Below are 22,574 nucleotides of genomic sequence, written 5' to 3' on the forward strand. Positions count from 1 at the left end.
CCATAGCTTTGAGCTCATTTTGTGCCTTTGCCTTTCTATTTGCTCCTGCTTCGTGGTATTTTGCCTATTTCATCTTGTAACTGACTAGTTTTTCATTTTTATATGATCCTTTTATTTTGTAGGTCATTGCAAGACTCCTGATAAAGCCAAGGTGGTCTTTTTGCCAATTTTCTATTCTTTCCTACCCATCGGTAAGGATAGCTGCTTTTGGCCCTTTTAGTGTCCACTGAAAGAACTGCAACTCTCCTCGTTGTTTTTCCTCAGTTCTTGAATTCCATGGGACCTTACCTCACTCTCTAGCTTACCAAAATGCGCCCTCCTTGAAACTTGTCTCTATTTTGCTTTGTACTCCCTTTACCCTTCCTTTAGAATTGCAACTCTATGATTCAATGATCCTCACCCAAGTTCTCTCTACTTTCAATTCTCAACGAGTTCCCCTGTTTGTTAAAATCAAGTTAGAACAGCTTCCCCCTAGCTTTCACCTTCTGAAATAAAAAGTTGTCTCAAGCAGTCCAGGAAACTTATTGGATAGTCTGTGCCCAGTGTTTTCCCAACATATAAGGATCACCACCAATCTTGGCTTTGGATGAAATTTTTAGTTTTTTAAAAAAGCCTTCCACCTGTTAGGTGGCCTGTAGTGACTCCTAGCACGACATCACTTTTTTTTTACCCCTTTTCTAACCCAAGACTCTCAACACTCCGTCTCCTATTCCATCTCACCTCAGTCCAAGTGTGTACATTTTTAATATAAAGGCAACACCTCCTCCCTTTTTCCCATCTGTCCTTCTGAGCAAACTAATACCATCCACACCAAATTCCAATATGTGTATTATCCCACCAAGTTTTCAGTGATGCCAAACATGTCATAGTTGTATTTATTCATTAGCACTCATTCTTTCTGCTTATTACCCATACTTTCGCTTTTATTAGGCTTAAGTACTGGTTTGTTCTTGCCTCCAGTTTTGCCCTGACCCTCCTTTCTCTCTGCCCATTGTAGCCCACAATCCCTTTTTGCGATCCCATCTCCCAGTCTTCGTGTCCCCAGTTATCTTGTGGCTTTGCTCACCTGTTCCCCATGAACTTAGTTTAAAGCCTCCTCACTAGGTTAGCCACTGTTGCAAAATAGGTCTTTCCCTCTGAAAGAGTAACGCCATCTCTGCCTAGAAGTCCTCCTCGAAAGCACCCGTGGTCGAGGAAGCCAAGCCTCCTGTGACACCATCTTTGCAGCCGGCATTCACCTCATGATATGTCTTTGGCCTGGGCCCCTATCTTTGACAGGAAGAATCGAAGAGAATACCACCTGTGCTCCAAATCCTTCACCGTACTCCCAGAGCCTGTAGTTCACTCTTGACCACTCAGCATCAACACTTTCCATAGTCATTTGTGGCCCACATGGATGATAGCATGGGTAATTAGTCAGGCGGATAAATCTACAATCCTTCTGTAATATTTCGGATACAAGCCCCAGCAGAGCAAATACTCCTGAATGATGTCAGGCGAGAGATGGGTGCCTCCGCCCCCTTCAGCAGAGGTTCCGAAACCCCACTACCCTACTTTCCATTTTCAGGTGGCAGAAACCTCCCGCTTAGGGGTACGAGTCATTCCCTTTTACTATATGGTGTGATTCCTTCTCTCCTTTATCACGAAGCATAACGGTTACCTATACCACGGCGGGAGGGTTCCGCAGCAGGTGGAGCACTGCCAGCTTGCGAGACAACAGCTGCAGTGTCCAACCCAAGCCACTCCTCCTCCACCAGTGTGTGTCAGTCTAGTCGACTGGGACAGTACCCTCAGCTGTCTCCAAGGGACACTGTCCAGAATTGCCTGTCGTGATATGGAGTTCCTACAACCTAGCCACCTCCTCCGTTAGCTCTCCACCTGCTGCCTGAGAGATTCCACAGTAGCCCTTTCACATTGGATGCCCCCCTTAGTTAAACACTGGAATAAATTGCCTAGGGAGGTTGTGGAATCTCCATCTCTGGATAAATTTAAGAGTAGGATGGACTAGACAGTATTTGGTCCTGCCATGAGGGCAGGGGACTGGACTTGATGACCTCTCGAGGTCCCTTCCAGTCCTAGAGTCTATGAATCTATGAATCTATTTAGAATGTACTAGACACTGCAAAGACTACATAAAATTAAAGCTCTTAACATAAGACCATAAACTCTTCCTTCAGATAGAAGCTGACACTGTGGCAAAGATAAGGGCACACTCCTGCAAATGTTGTAGAAATATCCTCCAGTTAAACAGGTCTGGAAAGCAGTTGACACTAGAATTAAAATGATTTGGGGCTTTAGCAATCAAACATCAGTAGAGAACAACATTAGGATATTTACCTATGAAACGGGGCCTCTCATCAGCATAGTATTAATGGTTCCTGAGAGAAGCCGTGATTATGAAGTGAATGATTTTACAGAGTTGGGAAAGTAAATCAATGAATAGAACAATGGTGTTCTGATCTCCCTGGCCTCGCAGCCAGCCATTGTCCTCTCCAGGGATTAACTATGTGAGTTTAAAGATATCCAGGCTGCATTTTACAAACATTAGACTAAGGAGTTCCAAAGGCTCACTGACAGGTCTAGATCTCCTACTGCTTCCCCTTCTCCCTCCTTGACTCTTCACCTGCTTCTTTTTCCTCCTGCTTTCACTCTTCCCCGCCCTGCCACATCTGTGTTGTCCCCCCATTAATTGTAAAGTTTTGATTTATCTGATTTTATAGTTTAATATTATGATTGTTAAAAAGTTTTTTGCACATGTATGCTAACGCTATGTTGTACGTCACAGACGGTCATTGTCATGGGGCAAGTACATCCCAGCCCCTTTTGGGGCGGGGGAAGGAGCGTTATAGCACCAAGGCTGAGTCCACCTGCCCATCCTTGGCCTCGGGGTGGTACGACCTAGTGGCCAGAGTCAATATGGCTGTCCTTCCTTGCAGGACGGTGTGGTCTAGTGGCCAAAGTCAATACGGCTGCCCTCCTTAGCAGGGCTGCATGGCCCAATAGCCAGAGTCAATACAGCTGCCCTCCTTAGTGGGGAGGTGTGGCCTAGTGGCCCATGTCAATGTCACTGCCCTCTCTTGCAAGGCTGAGCAGTTTGATGATCAGAGGGTGGTGGCGACCAGGGTAGGGGCACCGGGCACTCCCTACTCCGCTGGGTCACAGCCCAAAGCCTTAGCAGTGGTGAGTGTACTTGTTGCTAGATCAGCAGGGATCCAACCGAAACATGTTGACTTAGTTCCTGATCCAATGGTTAGTCCCCAGACAACTTCCTACTGTGTCTTCCAGGGGCATGGTCCAGAGGTCGTCCGTGAAGCTCCAGGTGGTTCTGAGGTCTCCTGGGTATCTGTAGGAAGCTGACTATCTGCTTGGGTCTTCGAGGCCTTGGCCTTCATGATCTCGGACTTCAGCAACTCCCAGGCGGGAACCTGCAATGTCTGTTCTCTCTTCGGCAGTTGGCCTTGACTGAGCTGGGTTGCTCCCTTTTATACTGATGATCCAGTTGGAGCATGCCCAGCAGGGTTGAGGGGGCGTCGCTTCCTCTGCCCAGAATACAGGGTTAATCCCTCCTTGTCCAGTGTGGGGCAAGTACACCTCATCACAGTCATTTTAAGTTAACAAGTTACATTTTTCGTTTTCTTTTTGTATTGTGATGTTTGCATTGAAAAGTAAAAAATAACAAAACCTTAATAGAATACTAAACAAACCCCGGATGCCAGCGCTCAACCCCAGCACCATCACATGTTCCTCATTCATTAACCTTGAGGGTGCCAGAGCTTGCCCCCAGCACCTCCACATGTTCATTTGTTAACCCCCTGGGTGCCAGAACCAGACCCCAGCACCTCCACATGTTCCTCATTCGTTAACCCCAAGCGTACCAGAGCTTGCCCCCAGCACCTCCACATGGTCCCATTTGTTAACTCCCTGGGTGCCAGAACCCACCCCCAGCACCTCCACATGTTCCTCATTCGTTAACCCCTTGGGTACCAGAGCCTGACCCCAGCACCACCACCTGTTCCTCATTAGTTAATTCGCTCGGTGCCAGAGCCCGACCCCAGCACCACCACATGTTCCTCATTCGTTAACCCCCTGCGTGCCAGAGCCTGACCCCAGCACCACCACATGTTCCTCATTCATTAACCCCCTGGGTGCCACAGTCCAATCCCAGCATCTCAACATGTTCCTCATTCATTAACCCCCTCAGAGCCAGAGCCCGATCTCAGCAGCACAACATGTTCCTCATTCGTAAACCCCCTCGGTGCCAGAGCCGGATCCCAGAACCTCCACATGTTCTTCATTCGATAACTCACTCAATGCCAGACCCTGACCCCAGCAACACCACATGTTCCTCATTTGTCAACCCCCAGGGTGCCGGAGCCCAACCCCAGCATCTCCACTGGCTCCTCATTTGTTAACCCCCTGCGTGCCAGAGCCCGACCCCAGCACCTCCACATGTTCCTCATTTGTTAACCCCCTGGGTGCCAGAGCCCAAGGACATAGTGAGCTCATTCATTAACCTTCTTGGAGCCAGAGCCCAACCTTGAGTGCTTCTAAACGCTTTCTATTAACTCTGTTGGTGCCAAAGCCCAGTCTGAGAAACCTCCCATATGTTCCCTCTTACTCCCTGGGTGACGGACTATGGTTTCATGAGCCTCCTTGTACTCTCAACATCCTTCCCCATCAAGTGCCTCTGCACCCATTAACCTTGGTACTGTACCATTACCAGTACTGCCAACCCCAGGAAGCAAAAATCATTAGTCACACCTCCAAAATCATGAGATTGGACTGGAAAATCATGAGATTCATTCAAAGAATATATTGTTGGGGTTTTTTGTTTTTGAACTCCCCCTTACCAGTTGCGTGTGTGTCAGTGTTCCCTCTAAATTTTAACATCCATGTGTGGAATGGATTTTATGTGCACCAATATGGATGTGATGTGTGACTCATTACCTTCATATTGATGCACATAACAAAATTCATATGGCAGGGATGGGGTCAAGGGGTTCTCAGTGCGGTAGGGGGCTCAGGGCTGGGGCAGAGGGTATGGGGGGATGAAAGCTCTGGCTGGGGTTGTGGGCTCGGGGGGGGCTGGGGATGAGGGCTAATGGCTGAGGGAGGGGGCTCAAGACTGAGACAAAAGGCTGGATGCAGGGATGAGGGCTACGACTGGGAATGAGGGTTCTGGGGCGGGGTCAGGGATGAGAGGATTGGGGTGTGGGATGAGGCTCAGGGCTGGGGAAGAGGGTTGGGGTGCAGGGGGCTGCAGGCTCTGAGGTGGGGACAAGGATGAGGGGTTTGGGATGCAGGCTGCCCCCAGCTCTGTCTCATCGCAGTAGCTCAGGGCTGGGGGACAGGCACCTACCCCCAGCCATGGCAGCTCCAGCGGGGCTATGCTGGATCAAGGGAAGGGCTCCTGTCACTGGCAGGTCCAGCGGACCTGGGCCGGAGTCCTCTCCCCCATCCACGCCAAGTCTGGGGTGGATCTGCGCTGGTGCGAGCAGGGACGGGCGCCTCTCCTGGCCACAGCAGGTCTGTGCTGGGGCCGGCAGTTTTGGTCCCTGTTGCAGGAGCTCTCACCCCCACATCTGCCAGCCCCCTGCCTAGCAATTAATTCTGCCCCCCCACCCAGCCCACCCCTCAACAACTGTTCAACCCTCACCCCCATCAATTCAGTAACCCTCAATGCGGTTCCCAGCCCCCCATCAGTTCAACCCTCCCTCAGTGCACACCCCTGCCCTTACTGAGGTTCTTCACCCGCCTCTCCGAGGCTGGAGTGGGCAGCTCTTCCCTCTTCACCTGCCTCTCACCAGGCCAAGTGCTGCAAGCAGGACCGGTGCTAGAGTTTTTTGCGCCCTAGGCACACGGCCATTTCGCTGCCCCGCACGCCGCTCCCGCGGCTCCGGTGGAGCTGCCGCAGCCATTTCTGCAGAGGGTCCGTTGGTCCGCGGCTCCGGTGGAGCTGCCGCAGCCGTGCCTGCGGGAGGTCCACCGGAGCCGCGCGGGACCAGCAGACCGTCCACAAGTATGCCTGCGGCAGCTCCACCAGAGCCACAGATCAACGGACCCTCCACAGGCATGACTGCGGCAGGTCCACTGGAGCCACCTGCCGCCCTCCTAGCAAAATGCCGCCCCCTGAAAATCCTGGCACCCTAGGCGATTGTCTAGTTTGCCTCAATGGAAGCGCAGGCCCTGGCTACAAGGAGAGGGGAGAAGCACTGTCCTATCCTCATTGCTCACAGTAGGGGAGGGGAGAATGGGGCAGAGCCCACCTGAACTGCTAGGCTCTTTGCTCCCTCCTCCACTCCCCTCTCCCCCCAGTGAGAATGCCTTTAGGTTGCTATGGGAAGGGGGAAGGCAACTCTGCCTGCCATAGCTCTGATTGGTGATTCTGCACAAGGAGGCAGGCAAGTGGGGTAAGAAATCAGAGGGCTCAAATTTGCCAGAGGACTGGAGCTTCTTGTGCCAGTGGTCACCACCAGAATGGCTTCAGCCCTGGCCAAAATCCCACCATCGCAAAAACATCATGAGAGCTGGCAGCATTGCATTACTCTGACCAAAGTGCTCCTTCATCACCCTGCCCCCCTACATTTCACCACAGCTGCCAAGTTTTGTTAAGCTTTATGTGAGATTTTATGCATGTTATATAATGAACCCATATTTGGCAAAGCTAAGTGAGACCCTACACTCCATTTGATGGCATTTCTCTGACTGTCTGTCTGCCTGTTGGTCTGGATGTAACATAATAACTTTTGAACACTGCAGCCAATCACTTTCAAAATTTCAGGGAAAGTTCTAGGCATCAGTGGGCACAATTCTACTGATTTTGTTGAAAATTAGAAAATTGGAAAAGCCATTTGAGGGACCTTTAAAGACAGGCAAACAGTCAGAGAAATGCCATCAAATGGAGTGTAGGGCACACTCCTCTTTGAGTTTTGACTTTCACCTTCCACTGCTCCCCAACCTCCATTCTGAGTACCTGGTTCCCCCCTTTCACTGCTCTCCTTCCTCCACTCCCTCCCTCCCTGCTCTGGGGTGCTGCTGATTATCCCATCCACATTCTCCCACTCTCCTCTCTTGGGTCCCCACTTTCTCCCCTTGGTCCCTGCTTCCCCGCTAGAAACCCTCTTTCTAATGCTCTCTTAGTTGTGGGGGGAGGGGGAGAACCAGGGACCCAGAGCGGGGAATGTGTGGGTGGAGAAGCAGGGACCTGGATGCGGGATGAGAGTGGAGTAGGAAGAAAGCAGGACCCCAGAGGGATGTGGGAGAGAAAAAGGAGATGGTGGTGAGGGTGTGGAAGCGGTGACCTAGGGAACTACAGCTCATCTTATATAAGCAACGAAGTGTGCGACCCTTTAGATTGTACAAAAAAGAGAGATACAGAGCCTCTGGCATGGGGAAGGGGAAAATGGGAGGCTACACAGAGCTCTAGCATGCAGGAGGTGCGGTGGGGGGGGGGCCTGCAGGGATTCCCTAAAATGGAGAGAGGGTAGCACACAGGGAGCTTGGGGGAGACTGGAGAGATTGGAGGTGTCCCAGTGTAAGCAATGAGCGTAGACTATAGAGTAACAAACCAAGTGATTCTCTAGTCATGTTGGCAAATTATTTGTATATGACCCTAAACTTCAGCTTACCCTCAACACACCCTACCCCAAGCAACGGCAGGGGCAGGATACAGAGCTGCACAGATCATGGCAGGTGTGGTGGGGCCAATAGGATGGAGTCCTGGGGAGATGCCAGGCTACATGTGTAGGTAAGTTCCAGAGGGGGTCGGAAGTTGTGGTCGAGTGGGTGCTGTCTGGTGTGAGGGGGTCCAGAGGTGGATGAGAGAGTCCTAGAAGATATCTGAAGATGACAGAGACTGGAACTGCTGAAGAGTGTGTGCAGTGCTAGATTAGGTGGATGCTGTTTGCGGGTAGCTGGGTGCAGAGGAAGCTGAGAGCTGGTGGCTGGTAGTTAGCTGGGGCTGGAAGGCTGGCTGGGAGGAAGGGAGGGTGCTAGGGAGACTGGCACCAGTACTGGACCCCTCACCTTTTCCCTTGTGCCTGTTACCACTGCTACCATCCGGTCCTTCCTGCTGTGATCCAGGGAGGAGGGAAGTGAGGCCGCATGGCTGCCTGGCAGAGCAGCTGCCACAACAACCTCTGGTGGTCCATAACAGCAACTGCAGCTGTCCCTGCAGCCCAGCTGGATGTGTGACAATGCATCTGGGCTGCCGAAACCCAGGCAGGGCTGCCAGGTGCATACCAGGCAAGGTGCATTACACAGGGAAGCCCTGTTTCACTGTATGCAGATACTGCACAGCTCCCTTCTTTTCTTCCAGTAGGCTTTAGTCTCATACACTCCCTCCGTCTCATATACTGAAAGAATTTCTTACTTGTTTTTATGTATTAGGCTCTAACAATCCCTCTCAGCTCCCCTAATTTCCATCTTAACATTTTACCTTCTGTCATTTTTGCTCCATTTTATTGGCTGTATTCGGGTTTTCTGAAGGATACTTGTTTGTCTTGAATAATTTCCTGAACCTTTCCATTTAACCATTTTATTCCACTCCACCATCACCCCCTTCTGTTCCCTTTCTTCTTTAGGGATACATACCCATATCTTCTGAGATCTTGTATGGTTGCTTAGGCATTCTCCATGTGGTCTAAGGATTTTAATTCCTTCACTTTTGAGGAGGTTCCCTGTTTTTTAAAACTTCTATCTAAAGTGTTAAAACAGCAGAGAATCCTGTGGCACCTTAGATCTAAAGTGTTGTGGCACTGTGCAAATTTTGGGGACATTTCTACCTCAAGGAACTGTTGAACTTAATCATATCATGCCATCTATGTCTTTGTGGCTCAGCTATAGTTAGGTGTTGAACCATCTGTGACCCAGAAGTCCATGGGTGTTTCACTGCTCTTGTCAACAATTCTTGTCAGGTCTGACAAACTACACTTAACACACTGTTGTCATGATATTATACCCAAACGGTGGCATGTAACATATCATCGGAAAACTAACTCACTGATCATTAATATTCTTGTGTGATATATGCACGGGATGTGTACAGAGAGATAAAGTGGGTGAAGTAATATCTTTTATTGGACTAACTTCTGCTGGTGAGAGAGACAAGCTTTCAAGCTGATCCAAAGCTCTTTTTCAGGTCGTGTGTACAGTTATGGATATGTGCTAGAATTATGGTCTGAAAATGTGTTTGGTAAGCAATGCATAGGTCCAGTTTGCCTTAAATACACATTTCTTAATCTGATTGTTTGACCAGCCTAGTCGTCAGGAAGAGACAATGAAGGCATATTTGCATAAAAAGTAAACAAAGCCATCAACCTAGTGAGTGGAGGAGACAGCCTCTTGCAGTGATCTGAACCTTAAATGATATGCAACTGAATCACCTGATTGTATATTATATTACTGCATTATAAATGCGAGGGGAAAGACAGGTCAGTGGTTTAAGCATTGGCCTGCTAAACCCAGGGTTATGAGCTCAATTCTTGAGGTGGCCACTTAGGGATCTGGGGCAAAAATTGGTCCTGCTAATAAAGGCAGGGGGCTGGACTCAATGACCTTTCAGGGTCCCTTCCAGTTCTAGGAGATTGGTATATCTCCAATTATTACCCTTATTACCTATCAATAACATCTTTTGATGAAAGTCTGAGACACACTAATAATTAGTATCATTGTGAAAAGCATGCATTAACACTATCTGAGTGTAAGCAGAGTCAGGAAGAGCATTACCCTGACATCTGATGGTGAATTGAGGGAGTGTGGAAAGAATTCCAAGAATTTCAAAGGGTGTGGAAAGATTTGCATTGGTATCCACCTCACACTTAGCATAAACCCACAGCAGCTTGGGATGGTGATTTTAACAGCTCTGGGATCCCCAATTTCTTTGTTATGGGTGCAGGAGAAAAGAAAGTTTGTCACCCTGATTGTGTGAATGGGGAGCTGTGGACTGCTTTTGTGACAGAAGTGACTCAACCTCAGTTGGTGGTACTTGCTAAACATGGGACAGGGGTTCCAAAACCTATGAATTGAGAGAGGTTGGGGCAGGTATCTGTGCCTGGGGTGTAGTTGCCTTGTGGAGCCAGAAGCACCAGTTCCACCCCTCCTCTCTCCACTGTGGAATGTCTCAGAGTTGATTTTTTTCCCCTTAAGACTCTAGATACAGGTTGCTGAGCTGAACTCACTTTGGGCTAATGGTGCACTAGCACTCATGGGGCTCCCCTACTATGTGCTGAGATCACTAAGAGCTGAAATCATAAAAGAGCTGAATTACTGAGCTGGGAGCACTGAGTGCTGTGCTAACTAGTGGGGGAGCCTGCGAGCTATACTGCAGAACAGAGCACTGCGTAGAGTGGAGTAGTTTGTGGGGATGGCTGAGCGGACCACAGGACAGCTGGTGGAGCGGAGCGGCTGGCAAAGCGGAGTAGCTGTGGACGTGTGGAAGCCAGAAGCAGTTTGCAGGGAGAACTGGAGCAGCTCACGAGGCAGCTGGTGGAGTGGAGCAGTTTGTGAGGATGGCTGAGGAGCAGAGCAGAGTGGAGCGGCTGGTAAGGCGGAGCAGTTGTGGAGAAGGTGGAGCAGAACACCAGAGATGCAGGGCAGTTGGCCCTGGAACACGTAAGGTGCCCCTTTCACCAGGCTGGGGGAGGGACCTCTACAGATAGACTCTTGATTCTGGGGTGGCATTGACCAGAGACTTTTGGGTTGTTGGACTTTGGAGTGATTGGACTTAAGACCCTAAGGGAAAAGGACACTGCCAAATGTACTTGGGGTGTGGGTTTTTCTGTTTATGGTTTGTGTTATAACTCTGTTGTGTGTTGTATTTCTCCAAAGGGATGCCGCATTGATTCCTTCCTTTATTAAAAGGTTTTGCTACACTCAGACTCCGTGCTTGTGAGAGGGGAAGTATTGCCTCCTAGAGGCGCCCAGGAGGGTGTGGTATGTAAGTGTCCCAGGTCACTGGGTGGGGGCTCGAGCCGGTTATGCATGGTGTTATTGAAACGGAAGCCCTGGATACTGAACCCGGCCCTTGTTGCTGCCAACTCAGAGGGGCAGAAGGGTTACATGAGAAATTATGGACACTTATTGATATTATGCTTTCCTCTACACAGGAAGAAACAGATTTTCTCCCAGACAAGAGAGAAAGGAGCATTGTTGAATCAAAACGATGGAAGGCTTCATTTTACATACAAATCAGCATGAGAGGAACAGCCCAAGGTCATCCTGCCCCTTGAAACAAGGTCCACGAATCCTGAGAAATATAAGGGGAAACAGAGCCATTTTGGCATCTTTCACCTAGGAAGACAAGGGAAATCAGTACCTTGTACATCTGTGGAAGGTCCTGACTGAGGGAAAGTCAGCCATAACTGGAAAGACTGGTAAGAAAGCTACCTTGAGCCAAGGCTGTAACTCATTAAGCCTTAGCCATTAGAAAGCATATTTTTACTTTTATTTGCTTGAAACCATTTTTGTCTTCATCACCTGTACCTAAACTCATTTAACACCTCACTCTTGTTGATTAAACTCATTTTACTTTTAATCTAAACCAACCCAGTGCTCTGTTTGAATTGAAGTGATTGTTAACTCCAGATTAATTAATTGTGCTTTTCTCTCTTTAAAGGAGCAATGCATCTTATTATTCTCTGAGTTTCCAGGAGAAGGTAGTACACTTCTCACAGCAGATGACTTTAGGGAAATTTGGGAGTGTGTATTGGAGTTAGCTTGCAAGCAGTAACCAAGAGTGATGGAGACTAGGACTGAGCTGTTGTATTATAGGCAGGCTGTTGGAGTCAGAGAGCTGAACAAGCACTGCACAGTATACAGATGCTCGGAGAACTGCATGTTTGTCTGCTGGTGTCTGGGCTGTGAGCCACAGCAGCAGAGCATTTAACACATCCAGGGTTGTACAGCGCAGGGTGACACAACCTCTCTCACTGGTCAGAGCTGAACCCCAAAATGTCATAGGAATTTCTCTTACTTAGAATTAAACTGAGACTAGCCTCTCTTCATGGTTGCTCTGACACTAGCTGTCCCCAAGAAGCAACTGTTTAAACTGTTGAGAAATTGCTTGTAAACTTGGTCTCATTGTGACATCTGAGCCATTTATATGTGGATAGCTGAAGTCATCCATTAGTATAATTATTTCAGACTTCGTTGTCTCTTTGACCTGCCAATCCTCTGTCCTCTACAACCTATTCTGTCTTCTCCAAATAGTGCTCAGCCAGCTATTACAGTGTCCCACTGATTTGCTGTCCTATCACACCAAGCTCCTCCTTACAGCCAGGCATTCCAGTTTGCCTGTTTTGGCTTTTAAGCTTCTCACATCAGTATGCAGATTCATAACATTTTAACTTTTAGCTATGTACCTACTTTTAAACTCCATAAACTGATACCCTCTTACTTTCTCCAGATTTACCAATGTGATCTCAAGCAGACCCTACTCCAGCTGTAATTTCTGTTCTTATCTTTTCCCAGATAAAAAGTTACTAGAAGTGTCTTTGTCTGACCCATGTGATCATCAGCACCTGTCATTAACTTCCCTTCAGCTTCTATCTTAAATAATCCCTCAAACCCCATTTTCTGTGCCAATATGCTGGTCCAACTTTTGTCCCAGAACAGAAGGTTTTAAAAATGGTGATCCTAATTTAACTAAGGCCTGGTCTACACTGGGGAAGGGGGCGGTGTCGATGTAAGATACGCAACTTCAGCTACGGGAATAACTACGTATCTTATTCCAACTTACCTCCCATCCTCATAGCACACGATCGCAGGCCGCAGCTCCCCCGTCAACTCTGCTACTGCCGCTCACTCCGGTGGAGTTCCGGAGTCGACAGGGAGCGTGTTTGGGGATTGATACTTTGCATCTCAGCGAGATGCGATATATCGATCCCCGATAAATCGATTCCTACCCGCCAATATGGCGGGTAATCTGGACGTACCCAAAGCAACTCATAAAAGCATAAAAACTCATAAAAACATGCCTCTGACAAAGTGGGTATTCATCCACGAAAGCTTAGGCTCCAATACTTCTGTTAGTGTATAAGGTGCCACAGGACTCTTTGTTGCTTTTTAGGGAAAATGAAGACAGATGATTCTAAGTCTTCTCAACGGAAGGGGATAAAGAGGATTATGAAGCAAAGCTGGAAAAGTGCTGCAAATATCAGCAATGAATGAAGGACAGGAAGGAACAAGAAAGGGGAAATTAAAGGAAAGCACCACATGGTGAGAATAGCAATAGGAACTTCACACCAGACAGCAGTATAGAACTCCATGGCATTAGGGAAGGTAGTTATGGAGCAGAGAGATGGATGATGCAACACAAAGTGGGGAGGGATTAGTGATCACAGTGATTAGTGATCACCTGAGGCTTTTTAGTATCCCTAGACCTTAGGAACCATTTCTTCAAAATCCTGTTTGGAAGAGACACTCAACTACCACTGAAGAGAGACAGTGTGATCCCCGCAACGATGTCCTTCCTGGTTCTGCTGCTTTGTCTGCTTCTGTCAGCATTAGTTACTCATGCACACAGGGACATCCTTCAGGAAGAGGAATATTAGATCTTTTATGTATCTCAGACAGATAGAGAGAAAGAGAGAAGAGGAAAAGCAGAAAGAGGGCCCAAGACAGACTAGAAATAGAAATAATAAAGAAATGGGACTGACTCAGACAAAGTGAGCGACCCCGTGAAAACTGAAAGATGAGGTGTTATAATTCTGCCGCAACACAGAAGAGCTCTCTTGTTCTTAGAAATGGTTTAACCTTCTCAGATGTCATCCCTTGCTCTGAAACCAGCTGGTCAAGCTCTTGTAATAGTCATCAGCTGCCTTGGGAAGGATCAGATTCCTGGGATATGGTGCTTTCAGCTCTTTATATTCAGGGCTTGAACACCAGAGTCAAAAGGCCTGCTAACATCTTTATGAAGAGGAGTTTCATTCCAGTGCCCCTGATTTGAAAGACGCCGTGTTATTTATTCAGATAACAAATACCATGCTGCTCTTCAGGGAGACCACGAGGACAGTGCTGACAAAACCCCAACAGGGGACTATCAGACAGACACACTGATAATAGGAAGCTAGCTAGGCAGAGTAAAGCTTGAAGAATGGGCTAAGGAACATTAACAATACTCTGAAGATACTGCTCTTTCTGTAGCTGAGTGGTCTAGGCAAATCATTTATATAAGGAGCAGGGTTTCACTTGTGTACAAAATGATCTGATTTTGACCAATATTTTGCTATCTTTCTCCCATCCTCTCCTCAGTATAACAGTGCTTGAAACAGCCATGACTGCAATGCCTGTGAGTTTCTGTCACTGTGGACACTTTCTCTTGTATTCTCAGAGTTGAATAGTTTATTGATATCCTCTCAAACTGCAGAGTCCACATCACTGAACTTATCACACACAGTTTTTACATGGATCCTAGCGGCACCCTGCATTTTGTGAACGCTGCTCTCAGAACAGACAGAAGTTTGAAGGTGATTAAAAGAACCTGTGAAAAAGAGAGTAGCTACAGAGACCATTTGCAATAACTTCTATAGAAGTTATCAGCAGTCAGCCACATAAAGTGGCTGCAGGGAGGCAACCATAGCTCCCAGAGGGCTGTTCTTTCCAGGTACATGTCCATTATGAGAGGATAAAGTACAGGTCCCACAAATATGGGTCAGATAAATTGTAAATCATCTTAGTCAGTTACAGATCTGTTCTCCCTAGCAGTGCCTACTGAGCTACAACTGGCAAAGACATGAGTTCAACAAAGATACATACATACATTTTCTGGGTGCCAATGTTCATTGTCAGGGAGCCTGTTCCATTCCCTAATTGTGCCCTGCAGTAACATTAGCTCACTGCTGCAGCTCACACTTTCCTTGCAAAGATGGAGCTCAGATGAAATCAGGAACTAAGAACAAATGGACATAAAATCAATAACTTGTGCTGAATTATTTATCTCCATGAACTATGAATAAAACTGCAAGTAAACCTGAGTCCCATCTTTAGAACAGTCTTCTCAGGAGACTTCCCTGGATGGGAGTCGAACTGTCTGTTGCAGATTTACCTGCAGATTCTCATTAATACCAACATAAATCTCAGATGCTGAAATCAGATCTGCATATCTAGGCCATTCCGCCACCCACAGGCCAGTGAAAGCTCATTTTTTGACTAGCAGCAACCAACTCTTACATCCCACTGCCCCATCTACAGGGAGGCAACGAAAAGCCAGAGATGGGGTCAGATTAGAACAATTTCAGTGTGGCAGAGGGTAGGGCAGCTGGGAAGAGGCCATCTGAAGGGGGGGGAAACTGGGTTTATGCCCTTTTTCCCTTCTTTATTACAGATACACTAGGCCTGAAAGGTATAAGACTTTTTTCCACTTTTATTTTTTAATGTAAGGAATTCAGGGCTTATCTACTGTGTTTTTTCCTGGAAGAATCTATTGATGACTGAAGCGCGAGTAGGTTTATGACATCAGGGAAACCACTGAGGAGAAAAGCAGTGTGTTTTAGATTCAGAACACTCTGTCTCTTTAATAAAGAGCTGAGAAAGTTCTCAGTCAAAATCTGAGTGTCATCCAAAAGATCTTACATCAAGAAAAGGGCACATTAAACTTGATACTCCTGATAACTCCCAGGTAAAAAAAGCCCTGATTTCTCAAACTCATGGTTCATTGACTCGAGTCCCACTGACTTTGGACTTACACTGCAGTGTAGATATACCCCAAGAGCACTTGGAAGTTGGATTCTGAAGCCTGGAGTCCTGTGGCTCTATGTTTATTGGAGGTTAGCATTTGAATACATTTGTTTATAGTTAAAAAAAAAAATACAAAGTGGGGAAAAAAGGTTTCGCCTGCTGCATTCACCTTGACATCCCAGGAAGGATTCAAAGGCTATTCTAGGTTGTTATTTAGTGCAAATCTACTTTGCCTTTGGATCTACAAATTTGTACTTCAAGATTCTGGGTCCCATAAATAGCCAGCAAAATGCAACCACATTTTAGTTTTAAAAATCCGAGTAATGGCTTTGCAGGGCAAAATTCTGAATGTAGCAATGCTACTGGTGAATTTACAGACTGCAATGATCTCAAAGCAGGGAAGAACCTAATGGATTGAAGAGAAGCATGAATTTAGGACTCTCCAGGAAACTGCCAAACTTGGAAAGCTACACTTGTCAGTGGAGTGGAAGCAAAAAAGCAACGAACTGATTAAGGACTAATTTATGCTGCACTTGGCTAAGACCTGGGCTACAGGAGGAAGTTTACCAACAAAACTGTACTGGCATAAGCCCCTATGTGGATTATTCCAAACTATGTATTCCCAAGGGGAGCTATACCAATATAATTATACTGGTACAGTTCTGCTGGTAAATTTCCCCATGTTGACAAGCCCTAAGCACTGCCTAAGGAAAAGAGGGGGCTAGGACATGCTAATTATCAATACGTATGTATTTCTAGAACAGGGCTTGGCAACCTTTGGCACGCGGCTCGCCAGGGTAAGCACCCTGGCGGGCCGGGCCAGTTTGTTTATCTGCCGTGTCTGCACATTCAGCCGATCGTGGCTCCCAGTGGCCGCAGTTCACCGCTCCAGGTCAATTGGGGTGGCGGGAAGCGGCGCGGGCTGAGGGATGTGCTGGCCGCTGCTTCCCGCCACCCCCATGGGCCAGAAGCGGCGAACCGTGGCCAGTGGGAGCCGCGATCAGCCAAACCTGAGGACGCGGCAGGTAAACAAACAGGCCCGGCCCTCCAGGGTGCTTACCCTGGCAAGCTGCATGCCAAAGGTTGCCGACCCCTGTTCTAGAATATGCCAGACAGATATTTATACCGCATTCCTCACAGTAGTAAAAGTTCCTTCCAGGAATGCACGAAACAACATGACTAGCACTTGTCCTGTACAGTTAATTCTCTCTCTCACCCTCTCCCCAGGAGGAAAGCTGTGTATACAATAAAATCTTTTGTTCAAGTATTTTCTTTTTCTTTTTTTTTAGTAAATTATATGTCCATGCTGCTCTGTGTTTATATGACAGAAGACAGCTCAAAGAAATGCACTTGGACTTGGGATAAAAGGACTGAGGTTTGTGGTGATCTTTCGTTCCTGTAGGAGCTCGTTACACAGTCTTGGACAGGCCTCTGAGAAAGCTGTCTCATCCATGGATTAGTTTATGCTTGTAGTGAGGGCTCTATTAGGCCAGAAGATCAGAGTGTTGATCTCTGTCTTCATCCTGGAGCTTCAGGCTCTTTTAGGTATGTTGAGTGCCTTTATGATAACAAGCAAGATTTTGACCATAACTCACTATTCTTTGGGAAGCTAATGCAGAGAGAGGACAGGTCTGATGCACTTGTGGTAGCCAGTGTTGCTGAGGAGATGTGCTGCAGAGTTCTGTACTAGAAGTAGTTTCACAAGGAGATGGCTTCATGTCCAGGTATATCACATTCTTGTAGTCCAGATGAGAGGGGATGAATGTGTGTATAAATCAGGCCAGGTTATTGTTCATCAGGATGGGACAGAGCGCTCTACCCAACCAGAGACAGACAGTACAGAATGCTGCTGGCAGATGTTGCTATGTAAGAGCTCAGCATTTTCTTAAATTATGGACTGAATTTACCAGTTGTGGGTGTGTGCCTTCAACCAGAGGAGACTGCACTGCAGCAGCAAACTCCGCACAGGGCTTTTCTCTGTAACAAGCATCACCCCCATCTGGCTCCATTTCAGCTTCAGCCAGCTGTTCTTCATCCATGGGCTGATCTTATCCAAGCAATGTAATATCCTGGACAAACCTTATGGAATTAAGATAAACTTTACTGAATAAAGGTTAATACTTTTGGGGTACATTGTATTGAAAATGCAATTGTTTAATTGTTATTGTAGGACTGTACGTAACTTTTCTAGGAACTTCAAAGGACTTTGGGGACAGTGCATGTAAAGTCAATTTCCTTGGGGGTGAAGGGAATACAAATGACCTGTTCCTGCTCCTGGAAACTCCAGATCAAAGACCCGTCAACTGTATAAAGGGTGGACTAAACATGGTATGAGTGTTCTTTTCTGAGCTGAAGTTGTGATGAATTGTGACCACAAAGGAAACCCATTAGATGGGGTGCTGAATGACTGCTCCTGTCAGAGCCCATGTTAGGGTTGTGGGATTCTCTGGTAAGCTTATTAGCATGTGTATAGGTTCTTTTATTGTTTGAAGGTATTTTTTTCAGTAGTACTTTTACCTTAAGAATAAAATAGGCTTGCATAGGAAGTGCTGTGTGGCATCTAACAGCTGTAGCTATTACACTGTTAACTGTCTTTAAAGAAAAAGCAAGAAGGTATCCTTGGGCAACCTGCCTGTGGGGAATAACACTGTGACAGCAGGGAACTGTGCAGCTTGGAAATACCCCAATCAAAAGGAAGAGACACACAGATCTCCCATCCAGGAAAGGCAAGAGCTGGGGAGTTGGAAGCCTGAGAGTGGGTGCCCTTTTTGATCCACACTTGGGAAATATAGGTGCAGTTGCCCTGAACTGACATCTTCAACCAGAGGAGACTGCACCACCGCTGCAAACTCCTCATAGTGTTTTCCTCTGCCACCAGTATCACAGACTTGTGGCAAGGTTTCAGCTTCATCTGGCTGTTCTTCAGCCATGAGCTGATCTCATCCAAGCACTGGGCCATCTTGGTGATAGTGAACCATTTGCATGTAGTGAAGGATAAATAGAGGCATGTGGCATCTGCATATTGTTGGCTCTTTATTGCACAGCCTCTAACCAGTTTATCTGGTGGCTCCATGTGGATGCTGAATAAGACAGGAGAGAGATTGGCCCTTTTGGCTACATCCCTCCATGAATTAAAATGGTTTTAGTATGTTCCCCTGGACTCTGCCACTTCTCTCAGGCAGGACAGCAGTACCTCATAGTCAACAGCTTGCATACTGCAGAGCAGTCCATGAGAATGATAATAGATGTCTGCCCTTCAGACACCAAGGAGAGAGACAAATTATTTAGGGAGGCATAAGGGTTCGAAGTTCAGCAAAGAGCTAACTAGCTGTTTTAGACTTTGGTATTTAGTCTCCCCTAGGGAAGTGGTGAAAGCTTTGTCATTTCAAAAACTCAGCACTGGACTGGACACAGCACTAGTGAATACCCTAAGGAGAGTTCGGCCCAGCTAGAGCAGTAGGGATGGACAAGCGGCTGACCTAAATAATAGAGCTTTTCTGTCTCTAACGTCTATAAAACTGTCTGTCAGATTCCAGACGTGTGCTGGGAGCTTTAATGAACGAACAGGCTCCCCCTGAGCTGCCACAGGCTCCTCTGTCTTGTGCTGGTTAGCAGGGTTCCAGCCAGCAGGGAGGACGGCTCACCTGAGGCACGGAGGCCCCACTCACCAGGACCTCTGTGCTCCTCCAAACAGCTATAGCCATCTTTCCTGTCATAAACCCTACCCCAGATTGCTCATGATGGGCCAAGGAGGGAAGTGACGCAAAAGGGAAAGAGTTACAGCAATACAACCACATAGTCAACTTAGCCATGAGCACAGCACTGTGTTTCTATTTAAAAATTTACTTTTCTTAAAAAATAAAGAAAATATAATTAATTTTTGCTTCATCTCTGGCAGAACAGAGGAGGGATCTGATTGAGGTGGAGGGTGGTGGTCTAGCAGATCAAATCTGGGAGAGCATTCACATGTAGGGGCAGTGTGACAAAAAACAATGTTATGGCAGAAGACAGACAGGGTATCAAAGCTTGCATCTTAATTAAAGATGACTGTAAAGGACAAAGGGGTTACTTAGTAGAAGCAGTGCTTGTTTTCTGCATGTCTTCCTTTCGCAGACCTCTACTGTAAGAGTTATCTAAGGCAGTGGTTCTCAAAGCTGGTCCGCTGCTTGTTCAGGGAAAGCCCCTGGTGGACTGGGTCGCTTTGTTTACCTGCTGCGTCTGCAGGTTCGGCCAATCACAGCTCCCACTGACCGCAGTTCACCGCTCCAGGCCAATGGGGGCTGTGGGAAGCGGCGTGGGCCGAGGGATGTGCTGGCCACCCTTCCTACAGTCCCCATTACCACAGTATTCAACCACCTCAATCTCAAATGTATTTGTGAAGGACGTGGGAGCTGCCTGTAATATTTTATGAGTAATATATATCCAGCATAATGTTGCAATCATGTAGGGAGTTAATTCCAACAGGAGCTAACCACATGTAAGCCAGAAAGCTGACAATCTCAGATGACCCAATCAAATGCAGGCACAGACGCTGACTTTTCTTTTGCCCAGTGAGTGCTCCACCTCTTCCCACCCCTGCTCCAGCCCTCCTCCGAGGCCCTCCCTGCCCGCTGCTCGCTTCTCTCCAACCCCTACCCCAAGAACTTCCCACCAGCCGTTCGCTTACTGGCGGCCAGCCCCAGAGCCCCATCAAACAGCTGATTGGCGGCCAGCCCCAGGGCCATAGAATCATAGAATATCAGGGTTGGAAGGGACCTCAGGAGGTATCTAGTCCAACCCCCTGCTCAAAGCAGGACCAATCCCCAACTAAATCATTCCAGCCAGGGCTTTGTCAAGCCTGACCTTAAAAACCTCTAAGGAACGAGATTCTACCACCTCCCTAGGGAACCCATTTCAATGCTTCACCTCCCTCCTAGTGAAAAAGGTTTTCCTCATATCCAACCTAACCCCCCCCACTGCAACTTGAGACCATTACTCCTTGTTCTGTCATCTGGTATCACTGAGAACAGTCTAGATCCATCCTCTTTTGGAACCCCCTTTCAGGTAGTGGAAACAGCAGCTATCAAAATCCCCCCCTATTCTTCTCTTCTGCAGACTAAACAATCCAGTTCCTCAGCCTCTCCTCGTAAGTCATGTGCTCCAGCCCCTAATCATTTTCGTGGCCCTCCGTTGGACTCTTTCCCAATTTTCCACATCCTTCTTGTAGCGTGGAGCCCAAAACTGGACACAGTACTCCAGATGAGGCTCACCAATGCGAAATAGAGGGGAATGATCACGTCCTCGATCTGCTGGTCAATGCCCCTACCTAAACAGCCCAAAATGCGTTAGCTCCTGGTAACAAGGGCACCTGTGACTCATATCCAGCTTCTCTCCACTGTCACCCCAGGTCCTTTCTGCAGAACTGCTGCTCGCCACTCAGTCCCTAGTCTGTAGCAGTGCATGGGATTCTTCCACCTAAGTGCAGGACTCTGAACTTGTCTTTGCCTGAAACCTCATCAGGTTTCTTTTGGCCAATCCTTTAATTTGTCTAGGTCCCTCTGTATCCTATCCCTACGCTCCAGCATATCTACCACTCTCCCAGTTTAGTGTCATCTGCAAACTGCTGAGGGTGCAGTCCACGCCATCCCCAGATCATTAATGAAGACATTGAACAAAACTGGCCCAGGACCGACCCTGGGGCACTCCCCTTGATATTGGCTGCCAATAGACATGATCACATACCCATTTAGCCTCAACAATCTACCCAACTTTCTATCCACCTTACAGTCCATTCATCAGCCCATACTTTAAATGCCGGCAAGAACCCTGTGGGAGACCATATCAAACTTTGCTAAGTTAAGGAATAACATTTCCACTGCTTTTCCCTAATCATAGAGCCAGTTTTTTCATCTAGAAGGCAATAGGTTAGTCGGGCTTGACTTTCCCTTGGTGAGTCCATTGATGTTCTGATCACTTTCCTCTCCTCTAAGTGCTTCAGAATTGATTCCTTGAGGACCTGCTCTATGATTTTTCCAGGCACTGAGGTGAGGCTTACTGGCCTATAGTTCCCCGGATCCTCCTCCTTCCCTTTTTTAAAGATCGGCACTACATTAGCCTCTTTCCAGTCATCCGGGACCTCTTCCAATCACCATGAGTTTTCAAAGATAATGGTCAATGGCTCTGCAATCACATCCGCCAACTCCTTTAGCACCCTCAGATGCACACATCCAGCCCATGGACTTGTGCTCGTCCAGGTTTTCTAAATAGTCCCGAACCACTTCTTTCTCCACAGAGGGCTGATCGCCTCCTCCCTATGCTGTGCTGGCCAGTGCAGTAGTCTGGGAGCTGACCTTGTTCGTGAAGACAGAGGCAAAAAAAGCACTGAGTACATTAGCTTTTTCCACATCCTCTGTCACTAGGTTGCCTCCCTCATTCAGTAAGGGGCCCACACTTTCCTTGACTTTCTTCTTGTTCCTAACATACCTGAAGAAACCCTTCTTGTTACTCTTAACAGTTCTTGCTAGCTGCAACTCCAAGTGTGATTTGGCCTTCCATGGACCCACTGTCACGGTTGGTGTTTTTTCTGTGGGTGCTTGAGCCTCGAGCACTCACATGCCTATGAATGCAGGTGTCATTTACTTTTGAAGTGCACCTCACACTATGCTGTGTTTTCACGTGGGAAGAGGAATTCCAGGTGGAAAACTGAAACAGAGAACATGAGGGTGGACAAAAAACACAGGTCCTGAAGCAAAGGGGAGAGAGAGGCAGAAACTGCTGGGCAAGACTGAACCAGTCGGGCTTACTGAGTAATCACGGTGGGTACAGGTGGGGTCTATAACTCAGGGTCCCAATCTGGGAGTGGGAGAATCACAGGATTCCACCTCAAGGCACGTGAAATCAAGAGGCTTGTCACTTGGAGA

General features: G+C 47.5%; 2 protein-coding genes across 4 annotated transcripts in view; one reads left to right on the forward strand and one right to left on the reverse strand.

The window, feature by feature from the left end:
• Window positions 1-11,480, forward strand: part of PPIP5K1 (diphosphoinositol pentakisphosphate kinase 1) — a 222,927-nt gene extending 211,447 nt beyond the window's left edge. Inside the window, exon 31 of one of the 2 annotated variants that reach the window (XM_032768645.2) lies at window positions 3,286-3,723. In XM_032768645.2, the coding sequence (XP_032624536.1) occupies window positions 3,286-3,311 (26 nt within the window). In that variant the 3' untranslated portion in view covers window positions 3,312-3,723. Of the gene's footprint in view, window positions 1-3,285; window positions 3,724-11,105 lie in introns of those variants that run through there. The other variant, XM_032768646.2, reaches the window with a different exon arrangement.
• The window catches only part of MAP1A (microtubule associated protein 1A), a 140,447-nt gene that overhangs the window by 53,743 nt on the left and 64,130 nt on the right, over window positions 1-22,574 (reverse strand). The window lies entirely within an intron of this gene.

The sequence above is a fragment of the Chelonoidis abingdonii genome, chromosome 9 (assembly GCF_003597395.2).
Source record: "Chelonoidis abingdonii isolate Lonesome George chromosome 9, CheloAbing_2.0, whole genome shotgun sequence".
In the NCBI taxonomy this organism is placed as follows: Eukaryota; Metazoa; Chordata; order Testudines; family Testudinidae; genus Chelonoidis; species Chelonoidis abingdonii.